Source organism: Prinia subflava, chromosome 4 (genome assembly GCF_021018805.1).
Source record: "Prinia subflava isolate CZ2003 ecotype Zambia chromosome 4, Cam_Psub_1.2, whole genome shotgun sequence".
In the NCBI taxonomy this organism is placed as follows: Eukaryota; Metazoa; Chordata; class Aves; order Passeriformes; family Cisticolidae; genus Prinia; species Prinia subflava.
Window position 1 is genome coordinate 15610865 of NC_086250.1, and position 22182 is coordinate 15633046.

General features: G+C 37.3%; 1 protein-coding gene across 5 annotated transcripts in view; it reads right to left on the minus strand.

Annotated features, from left to right (window-relative positions):
• Positions 1–418: 418 nt before the first annotated feature.
• DNM1L (dynamin 1 like) overlaps positions 419–22182 on the minus strand; it is a 34567-nt gene continuing 12803 nt past the window's right edge. The window contains exons 3-20 of one of the 5 annotated variants that reach the window (XM_063395607.1): positions 18379–18417; positions 17156–17202; positions 16003–16074; positions 15440–15526; positions 14668–14830; positions 13242–13362; positions 12490–12621; positions 12017–12223; positions 11696–11816; positions 10652–10807; positions 10451–10540; positions 9570–9662; positions 7757–7813; positions 6506–6583; positions 4158–4322; positions 3433–3542; positions 2093–2252; positions 419–1660 (exon numbers count right to left, since the gene is read on the minus strand). In XM_063395607.1, coding sequence (XP_063251677.1) covers positions 1604–1660; positions 2093–2252; positions 3433–3542; positions 4158–4322; positions 6506–6583; positions 7757–7813; positions 9570–9662; positions 10451–10540; positions 10652–10807; positions 11696–11816; positions 12017–12223; positions 12490–12621; positions 13242–13362; positions 14668–14830; positions 15440–15526; positions 16003–16074; positions 17156–17202; positions 18379–18417 — 1955 coding nt within the window. In that variant the 3' untranslated portion in view covers positions 419–1603. The remainder of the gene's footprint in view (positions 1661–2092; positions 2253–3432; positions 3543–4157; positions 4323–6505; positions 6584–7756; positions 7814–9569; positions 9663–10450; positions 10541–10651; positions 10808–11695; positions 11817–12016; positions 12224–12489; positions 12622–13241; positions 13363–14667; positions 14831–15439; positions 15527–16002; positions 16075–17155; positions 17203–18378; positions 18418–22182) is intronic. The other 4 variants (XM_063395608.1, XM_063395609.1, XM_063395611.1 and 1 more) reach the window with 4 other exon arrangements.

Sequence of the window (22182 nt, forward strand, 5' to 3'; positions counted from 1 at the left end):
AATATGTATTTCTGTGTTCTGCATGAATTAACTCAGATCATGAAGTATCCAAAAGTTGCATCTGTCAGACTTAACTCCTTGTGCTCATATTGATGCCAAACTGAAGATTACATGAGAAAAATACATTTTTTAAACAGAGCTTCTTGTAAACTGAATTTTTAGATTTTCAATCTTTAGCAGCTTACCAAAGGAATTCCATTTTTGCTAGCTGATTTCAGGGCGAAGGAACTGCATATGGTAACAAAAACCTCACTATCTTGGCTCAGTACCATAAAATCAAGCCACGGAGGTTAACAGCAGTGTCTTGTTTTTCATGCAAGTTGTGTTAAAGAAAAAGTATCAGCAACACTATAGTAAACATTTTCACTTTATACAAAAAGAGTGAATCTGCTTGAAAAGTACATGCAAGTATGCTGGCTGGAGTTTAAATAAATTTTTATTCATAAAAATTAAAATGTTTATTTTGTCAAGGCTAGTGTGATCAATATTTATCTGTATGAATTATAATCAGAAGAAAAAAAGAAACCTCATCAACTTAATTTCCAACCTAAAATTTTATAATTTTACGATTGTCCTCAAAAAAAAAAAGCTACTTACAGCACAATAAAATTTCCTCAAAAGCAACTGTAATCTCTGATATAAATATTCCAATTCCACAGACTTTCTTTCATACTGTCATACATTCCAATATTTGCAGAAGTTGTGGGCATCCCCTTCTCCCTGGCCAACTTCATCTGTTTTTAAAAGAAACGCTTATTATCCCATTACAGTTTTGAAATCCAGTTTTATTTTTCAGTTCTGCCAGAGCAAATTTACTAACAGATGGTCCAGGGGCTTGGTCCCAGAGGGGAGGAAGGGGAAGGTGTCCTTGTGCCTGATTATAAACCCCAACATTCATACACAAGCTCCAGTGCACATTAATAACTCTGCAGCCACTTTTTGGTAGGCTGTTCTTGTTCGCAAGCTCCAGGCTAATTCTTCCTACATGATACTCCATGAAATCAAGTCTGAAGTTTTGTCTGCCATTGAAACATTTGGGGACAAAGAGAAAAAAAAAAAAGGGAACACACATACATAGTAATACGCTCGACATCTCTACTGTGCTATAAAATGGAGACCTCCATTTGTCACAGTGCATGCAATATATTCATGAAAGAAAATACTCGGTGCTCTCTTTTCTTCACAGTATTGAAACTTCTACTGGAAAAGCAGCTTAAAACTATGCCACAAGACTACACCGGCCGTCTTAACCACAGGCAACCTGTTCAGCAAGTCAGGCACTGGAACTTGAACGTTTTCCCCAAGTTCAAATGAGACTGTCACTAATACAGAAGACTTGGTCTGCTTTAATTTGCACCAGAAACCTGGTAAGGAAACATTTAGAGCCATTTATTATATGGATTAAATACGACTTCTTTTGCAAAATACAGCATTTTTCTGTTTGCAAATCAAACCAACTGTCTTTACATGAGCAGATTTACACAGTTGCAGTACACAGATAAGAGGAGTTCATAAATAAAAATTCTACTCCGTATACCATGCCTAGCAATTGTCAAGCCAATGTAACCTCCAATGCATATAAATAGTGTGGCTGATACAGTCTTCACCAAAGATGTGTCTCACGGATCTCTGCAATGATCTGGCTGGCTCGCTGCAGGGCCTGCACACAGCAACACATAAAAGCCAGAGTTAGTTATGCTGGAGACATTTCTCAGGGACATAACAGCAGCAGTCTGGGAAGCGCAAAGTTAAAAAATCAAATCAAACCAAAGCTCCTCAGTCTTATTACTAAACGAGTGGCAACCCATTAAATTCTCAAGAAGGGCAGATTTCTTCATCATACACAGTTTTAATGCTGCAAAGCTTAAAAATAGTGAAACTGCACCTACTTTCTATCTAGCCTGCTACACTGCAGATTTAAAAGCTCATATGTAATCCTTTCTGGTCATGTATTGGTTTTAATTCCTCTAACAGAGAAAAGCAATACCCCGGCATACTCTTAAAAAAAGCAGTGAAGAAGGAAGCCAAGTCTTCAAAAAGCTTCCCACTGATATGGTTAACTGCTCCCATGAGCTCCTGATCTCTTCATTACCTTTAGCATGTCAGCAGCCTCTTTCCTGCGCTGTGCCATGTCCTCAGACTCCGTGAGAAGGTCATCCAGCAACAGGGATTTGTACAGCTGGCCCACCAGCTCACTCTGGAGAGTGTCCTTCACGTGGTTCACCAGAAAATGCATCACTGCCTTTGGCACACTGCAAGCACACAGAGATTGCTTCTTTAAAATAATTGTTCAAAACCAGGTCTGTTCCAGATTGAAGAATGCACAATGAGGGCAAGCAGCTACACACAGCCTTGGCTCAGACTACCAGGAATCTATCACTACCATAAATAAAAACTCTCTCAAGTAAAAGCAGCATCATGTACAATATTAGAGTAGAACTAATTCATATAAAGTTAATTTCTTCCAAATACAAAAGCTGCATTGTAAAAAAACATGAATAGTATAGAACACAAAATAAGAATAAATAACACCGTTCATTAGAAATCAACCTACCTCTACTGAGCTAAGGATGACACACATTGAAGTATGTCAACCCTAAAATCTAATTTTATGTGTAAATGGGAAGGGAAAGAGGCAAAGAAATAATTCATATCTCTGATATTACATAGTATGAACAGTGCAGTAAAGTTAAGGTAAAGAAAGCACTCCCCTGCCATGAAATACTCAAAATTACATTGAAGGCATTCGTTTACTGGATAGATTAAAACACCTATAAGCCTCACTAACGTGCTAAAATCTGACTTCTAGATTCTTGTACTTCTCTCCTAAACTTCCTATATACATGAAAGTATAAATATATATGAAGTTACACCTTTCCACAAAGACATAAGCAAAAAAAGTTTTATAGAATTCCTCATTAAAGAAGTATGACATCTTTAAAGCAAAAACCTTAGAGGCATTTTCCACAGTAGAAAGAACTTTTTTATTCCATTTCCATCCTTATGGCTAAGTGCTAGAAAACTGCGCCACACTGCACTAGTTCCTATTTGACCTTCCCATTTGAAATAACAGAATGGCAAAGCTAAATTGTGTTGGTGTACACAGCACCTAGAGTCTATTCTAGTTATTTGCTGCTAACCTTCCATCTGAATTGAAGCATCCTCCAGAAAAGCAGACATGTCCTAAATAGTTAAACTTTTTACTTAATATTACACAGAACTTGAAACCATTAGAGAAAACAAGTGTTTCTTCAAATTGCTTCATTCTGTCAAAGGTCGAATTTTACTGCTGCTGTCCCTCCAAAAAATGAATTTATTTCCTCTCTTCTTACAAACATAAGAACATGATAAAAATAACATGATCATATATATCATTCTTGAAATATCACAATATTTGCATGGCTTAAATATTTCAAGGAAGTTTGGGTTTACCTGTCCTGAATGTTTTTCCTGACAATAAGGAAGTAAGATTTAATAAGTCGTTCAATCACTTCACAATCTCGTTGCTCACGGGCAGAAAGTTTGCGTGCAACAGGCACAGGCTGTGTGAAAAAATAAAACCCTCAGCTTACCAATTCTGCTCATTTACATTTGTAAATAAAACTCAAAACTGTAACTATTGCTCTTTTAGCCTGCTTGATAGATGTAACCTGTGTTGAAACAATTAGAGACATATCAAAATCCACATGTGTGAGACAAAGGCCAGAGGGTACCACTACATTTTTTCTAAAGCTCTCCAAATACTTCAAATTTCCCCATCTGTTTTTAACTTGGGTGGGTTTTATCTTTAATGATTCTTCTCCTCTAAAAGAAACATTCAAATTCAGCACAGGAAGAGCAGCAATTAGAGTTGAGCTGAGATTTGTTTCTGTACCAACAGCCATCTAGATGAGGAGTTCACTTGCACAGGAAGTTGTGAAAGGAAGTCAGTTACGCCAATCATATCGTGAAACTGGAGCAAGCAGGGAGGTTGCAGGGAGATTGGAATCAGGCAAGGAGCAAAGCAGAAGAGACAGGCTAGAGCTCCCTGCAGCTATAGTGGGAATTATTTACAAAGATACCACATATTAGCGGCAAAGTTACAAGATCTGGAATTCAGATGTTTTCCTTCCTGAGCCTGAACTACAAAGAAAAGGAATTAGTCTTCCAAGACTCACCACATCTAATAGATTTACAGCATGTCCTTTTTGAGGACTAGCAGGTAGCACTGCAGCTGGCTTGGCTTTTTCATCTGCTGCTACCTCTTCTCCTTTGGAGGGTTTCAGCATTCCTCTCCAGGTGCCTGTTCCAGGCTCCTGAGTCGCATCTCCTACAGCAGGAGTCTGCACAAACAGCACATTGAAAAAACATGGCAGAATTAGAACTTGGGCACTGTAGAGAAGCATCCCATCCAATCACTACAGGTAAAACTCACTAAAAAATAAGATTTTCATAGGTATATTCCCTTTACTCTGTTCTTCACATTCCCCACATTTATTCTCCCTTTGCTGGTTACAGCACAAAAGGTACCAGTAAAATGAAAGCTTTTAAAACTCATACTCTCCCTAATAATGGATATGAAAATGTCTCACATGGAGAAGCTCCAAAGCATTTTAAGAGTCTACAAATCACTTCTGAAATATGGGGTGGTCTTTCTAAGTCATTTGGCTTTGACCACATCCTGTACTATGAAGATCATTCTAAAAGTATATTTTGAAGATCACCACAGCTCTTGCAATACTCAAATTTAAATTCTTCAAGTTTTATTTAAATACAAACTGAAGTTTCTTACAGTAACAGCTAAAAAGTATTTTTTATTTCAAGGTACCACACCTATGATCATATTTGTGCTGTCAGAATTTACAGAGGGCTTTTTTTGTAACAAATCAGAACAAAAATATTCATCCTCTGGAAGTCAATATCAGAGATTCTGGGGAGTTCCAGACAAAGAATGACTCATGAATCTTCTGAGAAAAAAATGTAAACATTAGGAATCACTGGACAAAAGAAATACTAGTGGATGGTATCCACCTTATATCAATTAGTATTAAAAAACCTAGTTTATTTTGATGTAGAATGGGGTAATTTTTATTTTGTACCTTTCCACAAGTCTAGTATCTCTTCTATTTACTCTGTGCTTTAAAATCTACTCCTGTTTGGAAAACAGTCAAGGCTTTGTACTGCTATTTATGTCTTGCTTCAGATATAAGAGGAAAAATGCAAAATTTATCTATTGTGTTTACAATGAAACACCACAGGCCAATATCAAATCTAAAAAAAATTGAGAAACAAAGTATACCAAATAGAATACCAGCAGTAACATACAGGAGGAAACCTAGCTAACACGAGCACATCAAAAATTTAAATAAAACTGCACAACTGCTCAGAGGCAGTGTAGAACACACCAGGAATTCAAATCAAACTCTGTTAATACAAGAAAATTATTGTCAAGGAAAGGTCCACTGCATGATTTCTGATAGCAAGACAGCTGTTCAAAATGACAAAAATACCACTCTCCTCCTGTGTTACTGTGGAGCCTGCTCTACCTCCAAAGTAGTTCCACAAACAAAGCTACACAAGAGAGTGTGAACTGTATCACCCCATAGAGAACAGGTTTTATGGGTCATGCAAACCAAATCTGGCAGCTTCCTGCAATTTCCTAAGTCACAGCACTATCTTTACAGTGGCGCTTGATTTCTTTTTAATTTTTGCAGCATATCATAACCTCTAAAACACTGATTAAAATAAGAGTTAAAATTCTACTACTGAATAGTAGAAAAAATCTACTAGATTTTGACTTTAATCCCTTTGTTCAGGACAGAAACGGAAGCTTTGCATTAAAATCTGAATGCACAACAAAGCAGAAAGCCTGAGTCCCCTTGGTACACCTAATACACAAACTTGTGACTGCCCATCTTTTCTGACTCCAAGCAAGAGCAATTAGCAGAAAAGCCTTCAGAGGAATACTGAGCTGTTATTTTAACACGAGACAGCACACCTAACATGTACAAAAACACTGCAGAACACATTTCACAAATGTAAGTAAACCAGGGATTCAACAATTATGTGAAACAGCACAAAGGAGGTTCAGTTTGAGCAAAGCCTGTAAAGATTCCCTGCAGGAAGCAGGAAACTCACATTTTAGCATATCTTCTGTCCTCCTTCTTTAACTGTCAACACATTAAAAACATGCAGTTTAACAGGCATGCCGAAGACTTTTGATTACAATACTGTTGCACCCAACAATCTATTGACAGCTTGAGGCAAATTAGGTGCATATTTGCACCACAATCTATTGCAAACAAGAGTTGAAAGAGAAAGCAGTGACTTGGCCACCTCATGGCATGTCTTGACATGCCACTGCACACAAAACCAGTAGTGCCAAGTAATCCACACTGGGGAGGACACCCAGACTGGGCAGGACACACTGTTGGTGACAGAACACTAGAGACAAACTGCTTTCCTTACACTTGGGGTGCACAACAGAAACGTGCATGCAGTGCTTAGAGGAAAAATCAAGACAGACCTTGCCATCAGCCTCAGCAGAAGCAGCAGTAACAGTCTCCTGGGAAGCAGGTGCCAGTGCACCTGGGGCTTTAGTAGACTAAGGAAGGTAAAAAAACGTAGGGAGGGAGGAAAAAAAAAATTCAACTGAAGACCACCGAATTGACCTAGCAAATTTCATACACTTTTACTTACTAGCATCTTTCAAAATCCAGAAAAGAAATATTTTGTATTTGCAAGAAAAACATTAATAGAAGCAGAAAAAAAGAAGAAAGGAGATGGAAAAAAATAAAAAGTATCTCCAAGATAGTTATTTTGGATTATTTGACCTTCAATTTCATTTAAGCTCCTACACTGATGATTTAACTATGAAATCAATAAAATGAAGGATTAAAAGCAATCTCTAGATAGCTACCTTAAAGTCCCAGTTCATCCATCAGTTGTCTCAGACTGATTAAATGCAGCAGTATTAGATCTACTCTGGGACTTTGTCTCACTTTTTAAGGTAATGAACTTAGTGAACAGATTTCTATCAGTTCTGTAACTCCCGTTACAACCTCATGAGGATTCTAAACTATAGTCTCTATCTTTGAATTCTTAATAATTCACACAGTATTAAATAATTGTCTAAAATTCCAGCTTAGTGTCAGACTGTTCTTTTCTCCAGCCAGACAATATTTTCCATGACACTTGGTTGGTTCTTCCACTCCTGTCACCACATTAATCCCAAAGTCTGGTAAAACTAAGCAAGCTCCAGAGACAGAATACATGACTGGATTATGATGAACAACCAAAAATGTCACCTCCAACAAAGGTCTTGCTCCCAAAGAAAGTAAGACCACAACAAACTGCAGTTCTAAGACTGACTTAAAAACAAACCACAGGTCACTATGTTGGCACTGGATATTTTAAATCACTTGTTTATCTTTTGAAATCAGTATGTCTCAGCTACAAATTCAAACATGAAAGTTCTGAGTCCACCTTCAACATCTGCAAGCATTTTATACCTTACCTGAGATGACATTCAAGTAGTAAGTGTAATATTACAATTATAGACAATCTGGTCGTCAGAAATACCAGATTTAAAACCTCCCAAAAATTGCATCTTTTTAAGAAAAGGACATTCTACTTCTCTCTTATGAAACTGAAGCTCCAATACCTGGAAGCTCTCAAGACTGTTACTAGGGCAGCACAGGAAAATCTCCAATGCTTAGACTGGATCTAGGAGAATGCATTAAGCTTTATGTAAAAATAAAACCAAACATTTACTTACCTTGTCTCGTGCCACAGCAGAAGGCAATTCCCGGGCTAACCTGTTCCGCCTTTGTTCCTTTAAAAACAATCCAGCAAGATCTCAGTTATGTATTACTCTGTATCAACACATAGGCAAGATCCACATTTTACAGATGATTTCTATTTTAGAGACAAACGTGAGTAATTTCTTCTCATCCACTGCCATGCTCATACTGTGGTCTATGAAACCCTCGATTATTTGGATACTTTGATTACCTGGTCAAAATCAAATTCTCAATATAAGAAGTTCTGCAAAGTTTTTTTGCACCACCCTCCCTAATCAAACCCTAAGCCTTTAAAAAGCAATATCAAAGTTCCACAATTTGGCTCAGCACAGATACCCTACAGCCCTCATTAAGCTGTAAATCCTCCAAGTAATCTAAAGGATTTGATTCTGTGGCCAGCACATGATTAGCCCAAAATGAATTTATAGCAAAATAGAATTTGAAGCAATCAGGACAGAGAAATATCTGATTTTGCTCAAAATTAACAATTGATTATCTAGCGAATAAGGCTTGTGTTTACATGGTTTGGGTCTTCAAAATTTTCAATGTCCTGTTTAGGAAAACATTGGGAAAGAACTAGTTTAAGTAACTCCTGATGATACAGTTTTATATGTTCAGCTTCATTAAGTCCTTATTTCTGTACTCACTGCTGTTTCCATACACATTGTTTTTGAACTAGATTAAAGAGCAGTGTACCAAGGCAAATTCAAACACCTATCTAGTCAGTACAGAATATATGTATAAAAGGAAGTAAAAGGTTAAAACTAGAGTAGAAATTGTAATGTAAGCATTTGAAAAAGGAACACTACAAGAGCATGTAGTGACAGGACAAGGGGGAATGGCTTCAAACAGAGAGAGAGATTTAAATTACATATTCCATAGGAAGAAATTCTTTACTGTGAGGGTGGTGAGGCACTGGCACAGGTTTCCCAGAGAAGCTGGGGATGCCCCATCCCTGGAAGTATTCGAAGCTAAGTTGGATGGGGCTCTGAGTAACCCGGTCTAGAGGAATATGTCCCTGCAACATGGCAGGTGGGTTGGAATGAGATGACCTTCCAAGCCAAGTCATTCTATGATTCTGTGATGAATGAAAACGATGTGTTGGATAAACACAAGGGTATTAACAAACTCTTAGACAGATGAAGTATTGCAACAACATCAGATTGATTCTTCCAATCTAGCAGATTGGTTGTTGAACTGCTTCCACAGGATGATGGCAGTAACAAGTATTATCAATTAGATTTGGGTCTGAAAGTACAAGATTACTGATGGGAGACTGATGGAGAGAATGTCTCAGGGAGACTGAAGTGTGGAAACACAGAGATTCAAGAGCAATGCCAAAAGCAAGCAGAAATTAGAACCTGAACAGAGGAAACAATACCTGTATTATCCTTTCATGAATGAGAGGAACATATTGATACATTGTGTCAGACAAAATGCAGTTACTTCAATATAAAACACCGTTTCACAACTACATATTTTAATTTCCCCTTAAAAATTTTCATTTCATAGGCAATACTCAATTAGGTGCCCATCTTATTTTCCAGACTGAAAAACAGGCAGAATCCTTTCAGTGAAATATCAACCAGTGATCCCGAATACAATATGCAATAGAAATTAACATATCCACAGATCACTAGAGTATACACCATATTCATAATTCACATTTCTAATGCCTCAATATGTAAAAATCTGCTTCAATGAAAGAAACTGAGGCATTTGTTATTTTATCAATTTCACTTTCATTTAAAGAGACAAGAAACATTTTAAGAGAACATATTTTCTTACCTCTATGTTGTTATTCATTAACCCACAGGCATCAGCAAAGTCTGGATGTTTGGTATTGATATAAGCTAACTCAATGGCCACCAGATTATGAACCTGCAATGCAAGGCATTCCCAGATCAAACATTCAGGGAGTAAACCCAGATTATGAACCTGCAATGCAAGACATTCCCAGATCAAGCATTCAGGGAGTAAGCCCAATGCCAGTGCAGAGCAATGGCCTCCAATGCTGGCAAGCACAGCTTAACTGCCCAAGCAAGAGACCCCTCAGCCACAAATCCCTACAATATGTGAACCAGGGGGAGACAGCTCCCTATGAGGGATAGTGCATATATAAAACAATTTTGCTTTTCACATCAAATGCAGAGTCAAATACTGAAACACTCCTTACTCCCCAACAGGCAGTCCAAATCAGACTTTAATATTAAAACATGTTTACATAAAGGTACAAGTTGAACTTTTAGTTTTCACTAGCTAGAGGGCATTACAAGCCTCTGAAACATACAGAATAAGGATTACAATTTCATTTTCATCCCTGCATCCCAAACTCTACAGTCAATGCACAGGTTCTGTTACAAGGGAGGGAAATAACCTATATAAGGAAGACTAGAAGATGTTAAATTGAAGTTTTAGTAAAATTTTTCTTGGAAATTGAAACATAGGGGACAGTATGCTTAACCCTAACCCCACCCCTTTGTTTTTTATGTATCTGTACTCTAATATAAAATACTATTCAAAATGTGTACATAATAAATAATTATCAATTTAACAAATAAGTTAGGATTCCTTTAACAACTTGGGTTCCTGCCTCTGCAAACAAAAAGGATCAGGACCCCAGAAAACATGCACTTTTACCAGCAAAATGACAGTAGATGGAAACTTACCATTTCATTTGTGACAGGAAGTCTCCTACGCAAAAGACAGGTTACTACTTCAACTATGGCATCGTGCAGTTTAGGAAACCTCAGTAACTCCTAAAAACAACCCAAAATTTTACTGGTGAGACTTCCAGAAGTTTTTAAGCAGGTAATCACACACACACACGCCAATAATTACAAACCCAATTCTAAGGCATGCATTTTTACCTGTGTACTGTAGTTACTACAATGCTGGATAATCCTCTGCATTTCCTCATGAACCAGCTCCACACAGCGCAAGCTTGGTTCTTCCAAACGTTTGATTTGCCTTTTTACCAGCAACTCAAAGGAAACTTCAGGAACAAACAAGGCAGGACGGGGACCCTGGTTCAAAAGGAGGGAAAAAGCTCTTGGATTATGTATAAAACAAGATGCATTTCTAAGTAGTAGTATTTGATGAGGCCCAGAATGAATCAGGTCACAGTGATGACACCTGACACTCAGAACAGGTCTCAGGAGTAAAGTGTTACTAGAATATTTAAAAATTAAAGCTGTAAATTGCTGTCTGTAAGACAAAATGTATTAAACAATGATTAACCAGCATCCTTACAGAATCTTGGAGATTTCTACCTACTCATGTCACTTTAGGCTTACAAATCTGAACAATGCTTTTTCGCATTTGTGGATCCATATTTAGATGAAATCTATTATAAAGGCAAAGACATTTTCTTTCTAATTTCAGAAAGAAAAACTGCCATAATTTATTGGACAGTCTTGGGCACATAATACCACACCAACAAGATAGGTGGGTTTCAGTGTTTGGAGTAATTTCATTTATGACCATACAGACCAATGCTTAGCTACACATATAACATTTTTTACCTGAAGTATGACATCTTTCATGTTGCTTAATCCTGTTTTTACATTTTACATTTATAGGAGGATAGGAACATACACAAAGATCATTGCTATGGACTATCTCAGGCTACAAGACCGTGCAGAAAGCTGCCTGTCTGTCCACACACAGTACAAAAGCAGACTGACATGTCTGACATCCAAAGTCAAGCTTGAAGAAGTGAACATTTTATTATATATTGCAAAATTTAAAAGTGGCCTTACTCTGTTAATTCTCAGCAATTACCATTAGCAAGAAACCAGATCTGTCAGGAAAACACTGCACCATTTCAAAGTTGTCCCCCTTATATAGAATTAAACCTTAGCTTCCTATCTAACATACAGCCACAACACTCAGAAATACAGAAGAACACTCACAGTGGCATTTCTAATGGCAGTCAGAATGTCAATTGTGTTAAGGCCACCCAGAGGGTCAACAGATTCTAAAGTTCTTCCAAAAGTCTCATGAAAGATATAACAGATTCTGGCTCCACCACATCTGAAAGAAGAAAATAACAACTGAAGTAGCAAATAATAAGAAGAAAGCTCTCACTGAAAATATTTTTTACAGTTGCTTGGATTCAAACACTTTTGAGTATATTATGGTCCAGTGTTGTAATATTGCCAGTGAGAGCCAGTAAGAGCCAACGGATCAACCTAACCCCTCAGTCAATATTCCAGGAAAACATTTGTACTTACAGCTCTGAAGTCTCTATGTATTTTGCTGTTCCTTCAATAGTGTTACAATATTCTGTGGCAAATTTGGTGATCAGCTGCAATAAAGTAGCACTTTTGTCTTCAACAGGTTCCCCATAGCTGTTCAGTAGAGACTGGTACTGGGCAGCTAAAACATTAATTCTGGTTTTCAGTTCTGGCAAGCAATCCCTGATATGATGCATCAGCAATCTAAAAATAGAAAACAGTCCCTCATTAGAAGGCAGAAAAAGTTTCAGCTTTACCATCTCCATCAAAACAGAGAAGAGACACAAAATAACCATCAAAGGAAAACATTTACTTGGGAAAATTACAGTAAATTCAGAAACTGAGAGAACCAGAGTTTCCAACCAGAGTTTTCTTTAATGCATTACTGTACAGCACCAAAAGAGACACTAAGGGTAAAAGAAAGGTCTGTACATATGTCTAAGACATCAGTTTATATCTTCCAGTAATACCTGTTCAATGTCCTAGCAAGATACTTGGTTCCATTTCGATTGGCGAGGGAAGGATATTTCTTTTGAAGAAACCCATACTCATCACGAATGGAATCAGCCACACTCTTCTTATTGTTAATATCCAGCTGACTCCTGAAGGTAAAAGGCAGAGTTACATACTAGTTAATGGATGCAAAGTAAAAGTAAAAGTAATTTACACTTCTGCTTTTCTGGACAGAACATTTAACAAGTGGGTTTTGTTTTACACATGTAACTCACCTTCCTCAGATTTTAAAGGATTTTATTTTTTTCTCCATGCAGCATAGTCAACAAATAGATATTGGTAGCAACTATACACAGACTAAGCAATGCTTTTATCAAAACTACACGAGATTTGGCCTGAGTAATGTGAAAAAAACATAGCAAACAGTACCACAGCCAGATGCAGTTAGGACTAAGATATACAGGACCCGTGCTGGATCAGAGCTAATGCAAACAGCTGACCAGAAGCACCCTTCAAGCTGAGGGACAACAGCAGAAGTGGTGACACTACAGTTCTTTTAGAAGTGTCTACTCAGGTCTGCATTAGCAGTTAGTTGAGTGGAAGAACAAAGGCTTTTGAGAAGTGTGCAACAAACTTCTCACTTGCTTATTCAGAAGTTTATTTCAACATTGTCACCTTACTCTTAAAGCTATATTCATGGCTAAAAAAGCAGAAGCATTACTTCACATTAACACAGTTTTAAAAATAGCACCAATGTGCCCACACAGACCTATTCACTACTCCAATGATGCCAAGTTTGACTGGAATCACTCTTCCCATGAGCACATCCATAGCATCAGTGCCAGCATCCATGAGATCCAGCTTTGTGATAACAGCAAGGGTTCTTCGACCTACCAAAAGGAAAACACTCACAGGGATGTTCTGATTTGATCAGAGTAACTTAAACTCATAATTCAGCAAAGTGGAGAATTAGTGACCTAAATTTATTACATAGGTAAGTACTGCCCACCTAAACCAGTAGGCTAACACACACAGCATTTGTCTGGGACCTTTATATTTCCTGAGCTCTTCGGCTGAAAAAAAAAGTGCCAAGAACTTTTTTTTTAAATGTAACACACTTTTTTTGCATCTAAAAAATAAACCAGCATCTCAGTAAAAACAGTAAATTCTTGGGTCTTGAAACTTTCATGTGAGTGTAGCTACTTTGGTACTGTAGGTTCTCACTATAATGTATTACTCCCACAGAACCTGCAACGTGATCTGCCACTAGACCTTTAGGTTTCAGAATTTTGGGAAGTGATCCAAAAGACACTGTCAGTCATTTTCACAGGAGTAAAATAAAAGGGGTCTAATATCTTGAACCAGGACAGTTTAACAGAGCAGACTGCCAGAAGAGGTTTTCCTTCAAGGTTATGTGGCAGACAAGCCAAAGCAGACTTGCGAGTTTGAAAACAATCAAGAAGAAAGAGTTACATTTTAAGGAAAAAAAAATTTTGAGGGTACACTAAATTTTAGCCTAATTTCTGTATGCTTACTTTCCAAGTGTACTAATCTATGTCCTTTCAAATCATACAGTGCCATTTGTTAGTCAATAGCACCGACAGCGCTTTGCAAAAGCAAGGAGCAGGCAGCCAGGAGCTTCATATCTGTTTCCAAGTCCTTAGGTAAATATAAAATGATAATCTCCCTGCTCCAGTCAGTCAGTCAGTTCTCCCACATAAATACAGGCACCAAAATTCATCTTATCCTTACTAAAGGTCACTAAACTATCAGCTACATAGTCAATTACTAGCTGCAGGGTGGCATATTTTCTCAGCCAAAGGAAACAATTTTGGACAATAAAGGATGAAATTGCTCTAACAGACCACCCTGAAGTACTGAAACTCTGAAAATCCCCAACATTCTTAGTATCATTTTGCTGTGTGGAAACAGAATTGACTCCATGGCTATTAGAATAGTTACTTGGCCTGCTGGCAAGCCAGAAATCTATCAGCTATTGATTCATTCCAGCATCCTCTTGAGTTGCAGAGCCTGCAGCAAGAAGTCTTCAAGCAAATATAAAACTTCTATTTTCTAGGAAATGTGGTGACATTTACTTTTCTTACTATATTTCGCTCAAACCACTTCAGTTTTATTTTAGGACTGAGTTTTAAAAAGCAGTTGAATTACAGCATCCAGTTAGCCTTGGTGCTCACCATCTGGATCCACCTCCCGGGCTATTTTCAGTGCTTCAGAAGTGGCCATGTCTGTGTTAGCAGCCGTGACTGCCAGGATAATAGAATTGGGGTTACTGATGAACTGAAGGATGAGCTCTCTGATTTGAAGTTCAATGTCTTTAGGCTGATCACCAACAGGCACCTAGAAAAAAAAAAACAATATGGAACTGTTCAAGTTTGTCTTTATGCCTGCATGAGGCTTGGTGTCCAAGAACCATGTGCACAGCTGGGAGAGTGAAGGGTGTATGAGTGCATGGGCAGGGAGAGAAGTCATCTTGTCTTCCCCACGTCTCAGAAAATTATTCCATATGTAACCTGAACAGGCAAGATCTGAATATTTCTCTGAAGATAGCCTCACTTTAGACAGCCTCTTACACAGAAAATGCATAGCAACTCCTGGAGTAGTAATGTGGAAGAGATTTTCCAAGTGGCCAAATACTCATCTATCTGCAGGTACAGCTCTGAGACCTGGAGTGCCACCCCTCCTATGGAAAGGAACACGCAGCCCACATACCCACCATCACTTACATGGAGCAAGAGGAAAAGATAAGCAAATCTGTCTCTGGCCTCAGCAAAGTGCATCAGAAACCCAAATCTTACCCCAGAAGACAGTGACACATCAAATTTATGTAACACTGCTTAACCCCAGGAAAGCAGTTTATCTAACAATGCAGAACAATGGCAAAGAGTGAACAGGCACACCTTGTTCAGAAACACACACTGAGTCAGAAGAGAGCACTCTGCATCTTACCTTTGTCATTCCAGGCAAGTCCACAAGAGTCAGATTCACAACGTTAGCTGAAAAAATCTTAAGATGAATTGGTTCAGGGCTGATCCCCTAGAAACACATTAATAAGAAGTAATAATTACTGCCCAGATTATTTAAATTCATCATATGAAAATCCAAAGGCTGTAGTTTCATACTACACAGACTTTCACTACATACCTTAAAACACACAGCAAGGAAAAAAAGCCAAACATCTGTCAACCAACTCTTCTGTCTTTGGCAGCAGCCAAGTTTATAATTACATATAAAGCTAGGTATGTAGAAAAACAACAACAAGCTTAACTGAAAGTTTATTTTTTGCACTTTTATTACAGAATCTTGAAGTAAAGTAACATTTCTCTGTCTTTCAGCTGAAGTAATTTATCTCATGAACACAGTGAAAATATCTCAAGATAGCAAGCAGTATTCCTGTGTTCTTCATTAGGACAGTTAAGTGCTTTTCAATCCTAGCTGCCAAAACTCTTTAAGAAAGGTTTAGCAGCAAAAAAATCAATAGCAAGACAACAGATGGACAGTACAGGATTTACCTTATTGTTTCCTGAAATCCTTTCAGTTTCATTCTCTATTTCCTGACGAATTTCATCAAAATCTGTATAGATCTGAAGGAAGGAAAAAAAAGTTTAAAAATCAAAGACGGCATTCACTTACTTAACTGCAAAATAATGTTCTCCAAGGGATGGTGAAAAACTCTCTAAGTATACAGAATATTAAAAAAAATTAAAAAATATGAATTACTAGTAGCCCTTAAACTGATGCTAACAGGACTCATCTGTGCTAAAAATTATAGAAATTGGTATTTAATCTGCTGACTAATTCTGTGAGATGGCAGTTATTAGCACTTATAACCAGTGTCAGACACAAATGGTTAATTTGTGTCCACCTACAGAGAATTCCAAACACTTAATTCCATTTTGAGTCTAGCTGTAATCCTTTGAAGTTAATAAGCAACATGTAGCCTAAACCGCTTCTCACCTTGAAAAGGACAAAGGGCAATTTCATTTTCAAATTTTTCTACTCTTGTAAAAAGTGTTCTCCTGTCACCAACACAAAAAAGGTTAGCACAGAGCTACCTTTCCAGTGATTCCCTCTATATTCCTCTCTAGCTTTCCTTCAATTTCTAGCACTGCCTAGAAGGTGAGGAAATCAGTTTGAAGTAATAAACACTTGTATAATTTATCTGCCAACAAAAATATGATTGTCTTCAAGCAAGAATTAAGCTTTGACTCTCTTCCTGAAGTGCTAGGTAATCTCAGTTTCTGCTCCTTGACCCTGATGCACATGAGGCTCTTCCTTCTTTTTCACAGCTTTCTAATAAATCTTTGAAGTAGCCAATCCTTCAATGGACTGAAATGACTTGTGCTTACACCTACCCTTGTCTTTGTGATGTCCATTCTAATTTTGGCAATGCACAAAATAGGATAATCAACAAAATAACCCAAAAAGGGCTATGAAAACTCAGCAGAATTAATGACCTGCACAACAGACATTTCATGTCTTCAAAAGTTTTCTACTCATAAAAAGCAAAACACAAAATCCTCAATATTCTGCCATACAGTACAGCAGGTATAATGCCAAGAAACATCATCTTTTCAGGAAAGTCCATGGAAGAGATAAAAAAATTAAATATATATATGTTAATATATTTATGACACCGCTACTTCATCAAGAGAGTAAACATACCTTATTTTTGGTATGAAGAAATTTACCCCATTCTGCAGCATCTACCTCTGAAAACAAAAATGGACACATGAGAAAGAAGCAGATGTTTTGCTAACATTTTTCCAAGGCCTGTTCATTGAAAACTACGAGGTGTGGGTTTTTTTTCAAGCAGCAAAAGAAAATGAGTTTGCTTTCTACAGTTGGATGTTAAATAGCTTTATGATTCTGTCTATTGAAACATTGCACCTCACTACTAGGTCTGATTTGTCTCACACCAGGTCCACCTTCCTACCTATGCCTGAGCCAATCACCTATCCTGCAATCTTTCAGAAATAGTCTTGTTCACGAAATATCAGCTTGTAACAGAAAACAAAAGAATTATTAGCAATAGCTTAAAAACCTGGGGGAAAAAAAGTCTAGCTTTTACCACCATTGCTTTTACCATGCAAGTGAGATCAAATTACAGCTGAAAGAAAAAGTTAGAAAAACCTGTAGGCCTAAAAGCAAGCAAACAGAAAATAGAGTTTTGCAACGTAAGAGTTCTGCATTACGAAGAAGCCTTAGCAGAACATGTCTCTTCCCAAATCTGTCAAGGACCAAACATCTTCACACTTGTCAGTCACCACTGAGGTCCAGAATAACCTGGGGACTCTGCAAGAGCAGTCCCAGAAGCAGCAAAGGAAGTTACGTTCAATTCCTGCCTTGTAGCACAGGCAAGCAGTTTGAGTCACACTGCAAGATATTCACACTTTCACTCTTAGATTTCCAAGTATAAGTTCTATTTCCAGGTTCTATTTCCGATTTTCAGTTTGTGGTCATTTCCTCTGTGCTCCCTGAGACAGCAATCTGCTCTACAAGACCTGTCTACAAGAAGTCTGGCCTTTTGGCAAACACATGGTTTACCTACAATCAAATAATCCTCCAAAATGGTTTTTTCCCTTAAACTGAAATTTAAGAAAGTTGATCAACAAAAATTTTTTTTAAGGATTTGGGAATTTAAAGTGCAGGAAGTTCTATGAAGCAGCAACAGCACAGCAGAAAAGCAAAAATCACCTCATTCTAATGCAAAAAGGTCAGAAAACTGAAAATCAATCAGATCACAAGACAGCAAAATAATCACCACAGTAGCTGAAGTGTAAAAGGAAAAGTGTAATCAACAATCATGTGGCATGAAATGTATGTGATTAGTGTATATAAGCATGCACTTCAGGTGTAGGGAGAAAAAGCAAGTGGATAAAGGCAACCTTTAGCAAGGTGTCTTGGATTTTTCCATGTAGCAGGGTCTGCAGTTAAAAAGAAACAGCATTGAATGGTGTTTAACATTTTTAGTTATATTTAATATAGCATTTTATTCACTTTCAGTACAAGATTCTATTACAAAGAGCACAAATGCATGCAGACAGATGTGCATGCTATTCTAGTACTGATGACAGTATGTAACATTAGCAATATGCACAGAAATAAGACCTTAACTAAACACATATAAATGATGCCCATTAATCAGATATTCTATACAACAAAGTTTACTTGATGGTGACTATTATTGCCATTTACCTAATTCCAACAGCTCAAAGTATTTTCTTATCTGAGCACAGAACCACTGGGCTGCACAAAGCTCAACTTTTTGGCAAAATATATTTCTCATCATTTACTCATAGCAAGAACCAGAAAGAGTAAAGAAACATTTATAATGTCAATGGAAGTAGTGTTAATGTATGGGAAGGAAATCTGATGCTGTGCATCAACATTTTTCAGACTCCATGAAAGAATAACATCAGTTCTGAGACAGATTTAAGAAGAGACAACATATGCATTACCCATCTCAACTTTCAAATTTTTTCAAAGTATTTATGGAAATTTCATTACAAGAAAAGCCCAACTTCTTATTGAGGGGTTGATGAATTTATAACTCTGTTTTCCTGTGATTTCTGGACAACACCCTGAAAGTGTAAGCAGCAAAATGAACTGGTGAAGGTATTTTTGGTTTGTGCCTGTTTGGTACAAAATTCAGGTAGCACAGCAATAATCAACTCATCGGTTTGAAAAGCTTAGTCCATCAGGAGAGTCTTGCTCAAAGGTGTGTGTAACATCAATAGAAATATGATTTTGATGGACTGCATCTGTTAAAGAAAACATTTTAAAATTAAACTTTCCTCCCTACTTTTCTGCAGGCAAAAGAACTATGAAGAAAACATCATTAGGAAAAAGCTTTTGTTTGTATTTGTTGGTAAACAGGCAAAATTACATACCAGTCTCCAAAGTGCAAAATGAAAGGGTTCCTCTATTCCAGGTTATTTAATGGGTTTTATTTACTGTTCAAAGGAAATAAAGTAAAATGCACATAGAGGAAGAAACTACAGTATGCTCAGTATTGTATTGCTCATCTCTCTTGAATCTAAGGGAGCAAATTGAATCTAAGAGAGTAAAGAGAGGCCTAAAGCCAGGATGAAAAATATACAGCAAGATACCACCACTATTACATTTGAAAGATATGGACCAAGCACTCTCTGGTCATGTCCCTCCTTGGGAGATGATTTCCTTCTCAGACAATGTTTTAGTCTTACATTATTCTCCTTCTGGTGGCATGGGAATTTGTAGCCAGGTACTCGGCTTAGTTCAATGTATAAATAATTTTTTCAGTATTATCTGTAAGTTTCTTAGTATAAATATTAAAAAGACACACTCCTGTCAGGGACACTGCATTTTAACTTGCTAACACCTACAGAAAAGTTTCCCAATAGATCTAATTTAATGGGAGGGAGGTTTTTAGGAAAGGAGGAAGGATTTGCATTTCTCTAAATGTAACATAGCTCAAGGCAAGGAGAAAGTGTTTTAATTAGCCTACATTCAGCAATCCACTGTTCTGGTTTTCATGTAGAATGTTTTTTTTTCACTCAACTGGTAAATCCATGTTCCCTCAGTCATGTTACTTTTTGGAAGCTTTTCAGGCAATGCCTTCAGAAGAATTTATCACCTAATTACATTAAAGATTAAATGCTAGATAAAGGCATGAGGAAATGACACTTTGGTCATGATGAAATCCAGTGTTACACATTATAAGAAATTACTAAAACAGCAGCTATTAAAAACAAATAGCTTTTCAAAAAAAAAACAAAAACAAAAAAACACCACCACATCTCATGAATAAAGCAGTCTGCATTTTTCTGGTTTTCCATATCCTGTAGTAAGACCTGAAAACCTTAATACCCAGGAAAAGCACACATATTACTTGATTTTTCTCAGGACTGCCTTCCAACAAATTGTACATGTTATGTCCTACTTTATAAAACTCCTTTAAGAAGCTCATTATAATACAAAGATCACTGATTCAGTTATGCATTGATCTCCTCTCCCTTTCTAAGGCAATGAAAATGTTAGTCATTTCCAGTGGAAGAAGCTACTGGGAGTCAGAAAAGGCCACCACCGTAGATTTCCTGTAGCATTGCAATGAGAATTTACCAGATACTAACTCTGTTGTACCATTTTTCCCATCCTTGGCACCAACTAGACTGCAAGCACTTTTGAGGGAAAGCTCTTTTCCCTCTAGTGCTTCTACAAAGCCAAGCCCAGTGAAGCAGGCCACCCTGTTTGGGAGGTAGGGGTAAGAGATTCCTAACTGAAGTAGAGAGCAAAAGGCTGACAAAACAGCACTGATTTATCAAGTAATTGATCTGTATTAAATATTCCTGTGCTCTGTATCAATTCTATCTGTTCAGAATTTGAACAACGTTCTGTTTCCTATCCTGGAACAAACAAACAAAAAACCCTATAAGCATTTACTACCTGGCCACTGGTATGTTCTCTCTTATTTTCCATTTCTGAATTACCATTATGGGTCCTCACTGCAAGGCCAATTTAATAATTCACAAGGCCAGGCCCAGATCTCTGGTAAGTGCAGCTTCTCTTGCAATGTGATCAGAGAACACCACAGTATGGTATCATCACATCAAACACACCATATGTGCTGAATCACTAGAGGCCAACAATAAAACAGCAAAAGCATGATGAGAACATTTCCTTCACATCAAATTACACACAATCTCTGCAGAATATACAGAACAGTCTGTTACAAAAATACAGAACTTCAAATTAAATTAAAATATTATCTCTGGTCTTTTCTGATCCTCTTGATTTATTGCAGTGATCACAGTACAAGGGTATCATTTGTCCCTCCCTAAGTGAACAGCACAGCAGTCAAAAGTGCTTTGTGTTAAAAACTGGGAAGCTTTCTGGATGCCAACACCCCACCAGAAGTAAAATTAAAGCTTCTAAGACCCACAGAGTGGAAGCTATTTTGAAATGGCTGTGTTAATATATAATACCAGTAGAGCAAGCACAGGGAGTTCAATGCCAGCATTCAGAAAGCAGCATGCCAAGACTGATACTCTCTTGTCCAACATTCAACTTGTAAAGGAGAAATCCCTCATCTGCATAAAATCCTTTTCTGTTTTCCTCTGGGAAATCCCAAATCCATATTCAACCCTACCTAAACATCTACCTCATTACAAATAACATTACCTCTAAAAATATACCTCTAATGGCACTTATTACAACATTACACAGTACAGCCAGGATAAGAGGTTGTCAGCTCTTTTCTTTCCAAGCTGCTTGATCCCATCTTCTCAGATGTAACACCACAATCTGAACATAAGCTAAACCAGATCAGTGACAACATCATTTAGACCACAATTTGCCTGAATGAGACATTTCAAACTCAACTGGCAAATCATAATTTCTGTTCTGATCTGTCCTTACCAAACAAGCCCACATCTCTCTCAGAAGACCAAGATGAGATTATAACATTTACATCTTACATATTGATTGTTTTCCCTCCCAAAAAAATCTAAGTGGGCATAATAAATAATTTAGCCCAACACCCCTATGAATTTTAAATTTAAAATCCAAATCCCCAAATCAAATGCAACCTAAAACAAAAAGGCTTTGCCTTGACTTAGAATACTCCAATTACAAAATCTCGTTTTACACCTGTAAAGTTGCAAAGAAGAACAAAATATTTTACCCTACAACTCAGAATCCAAGCATTCTGA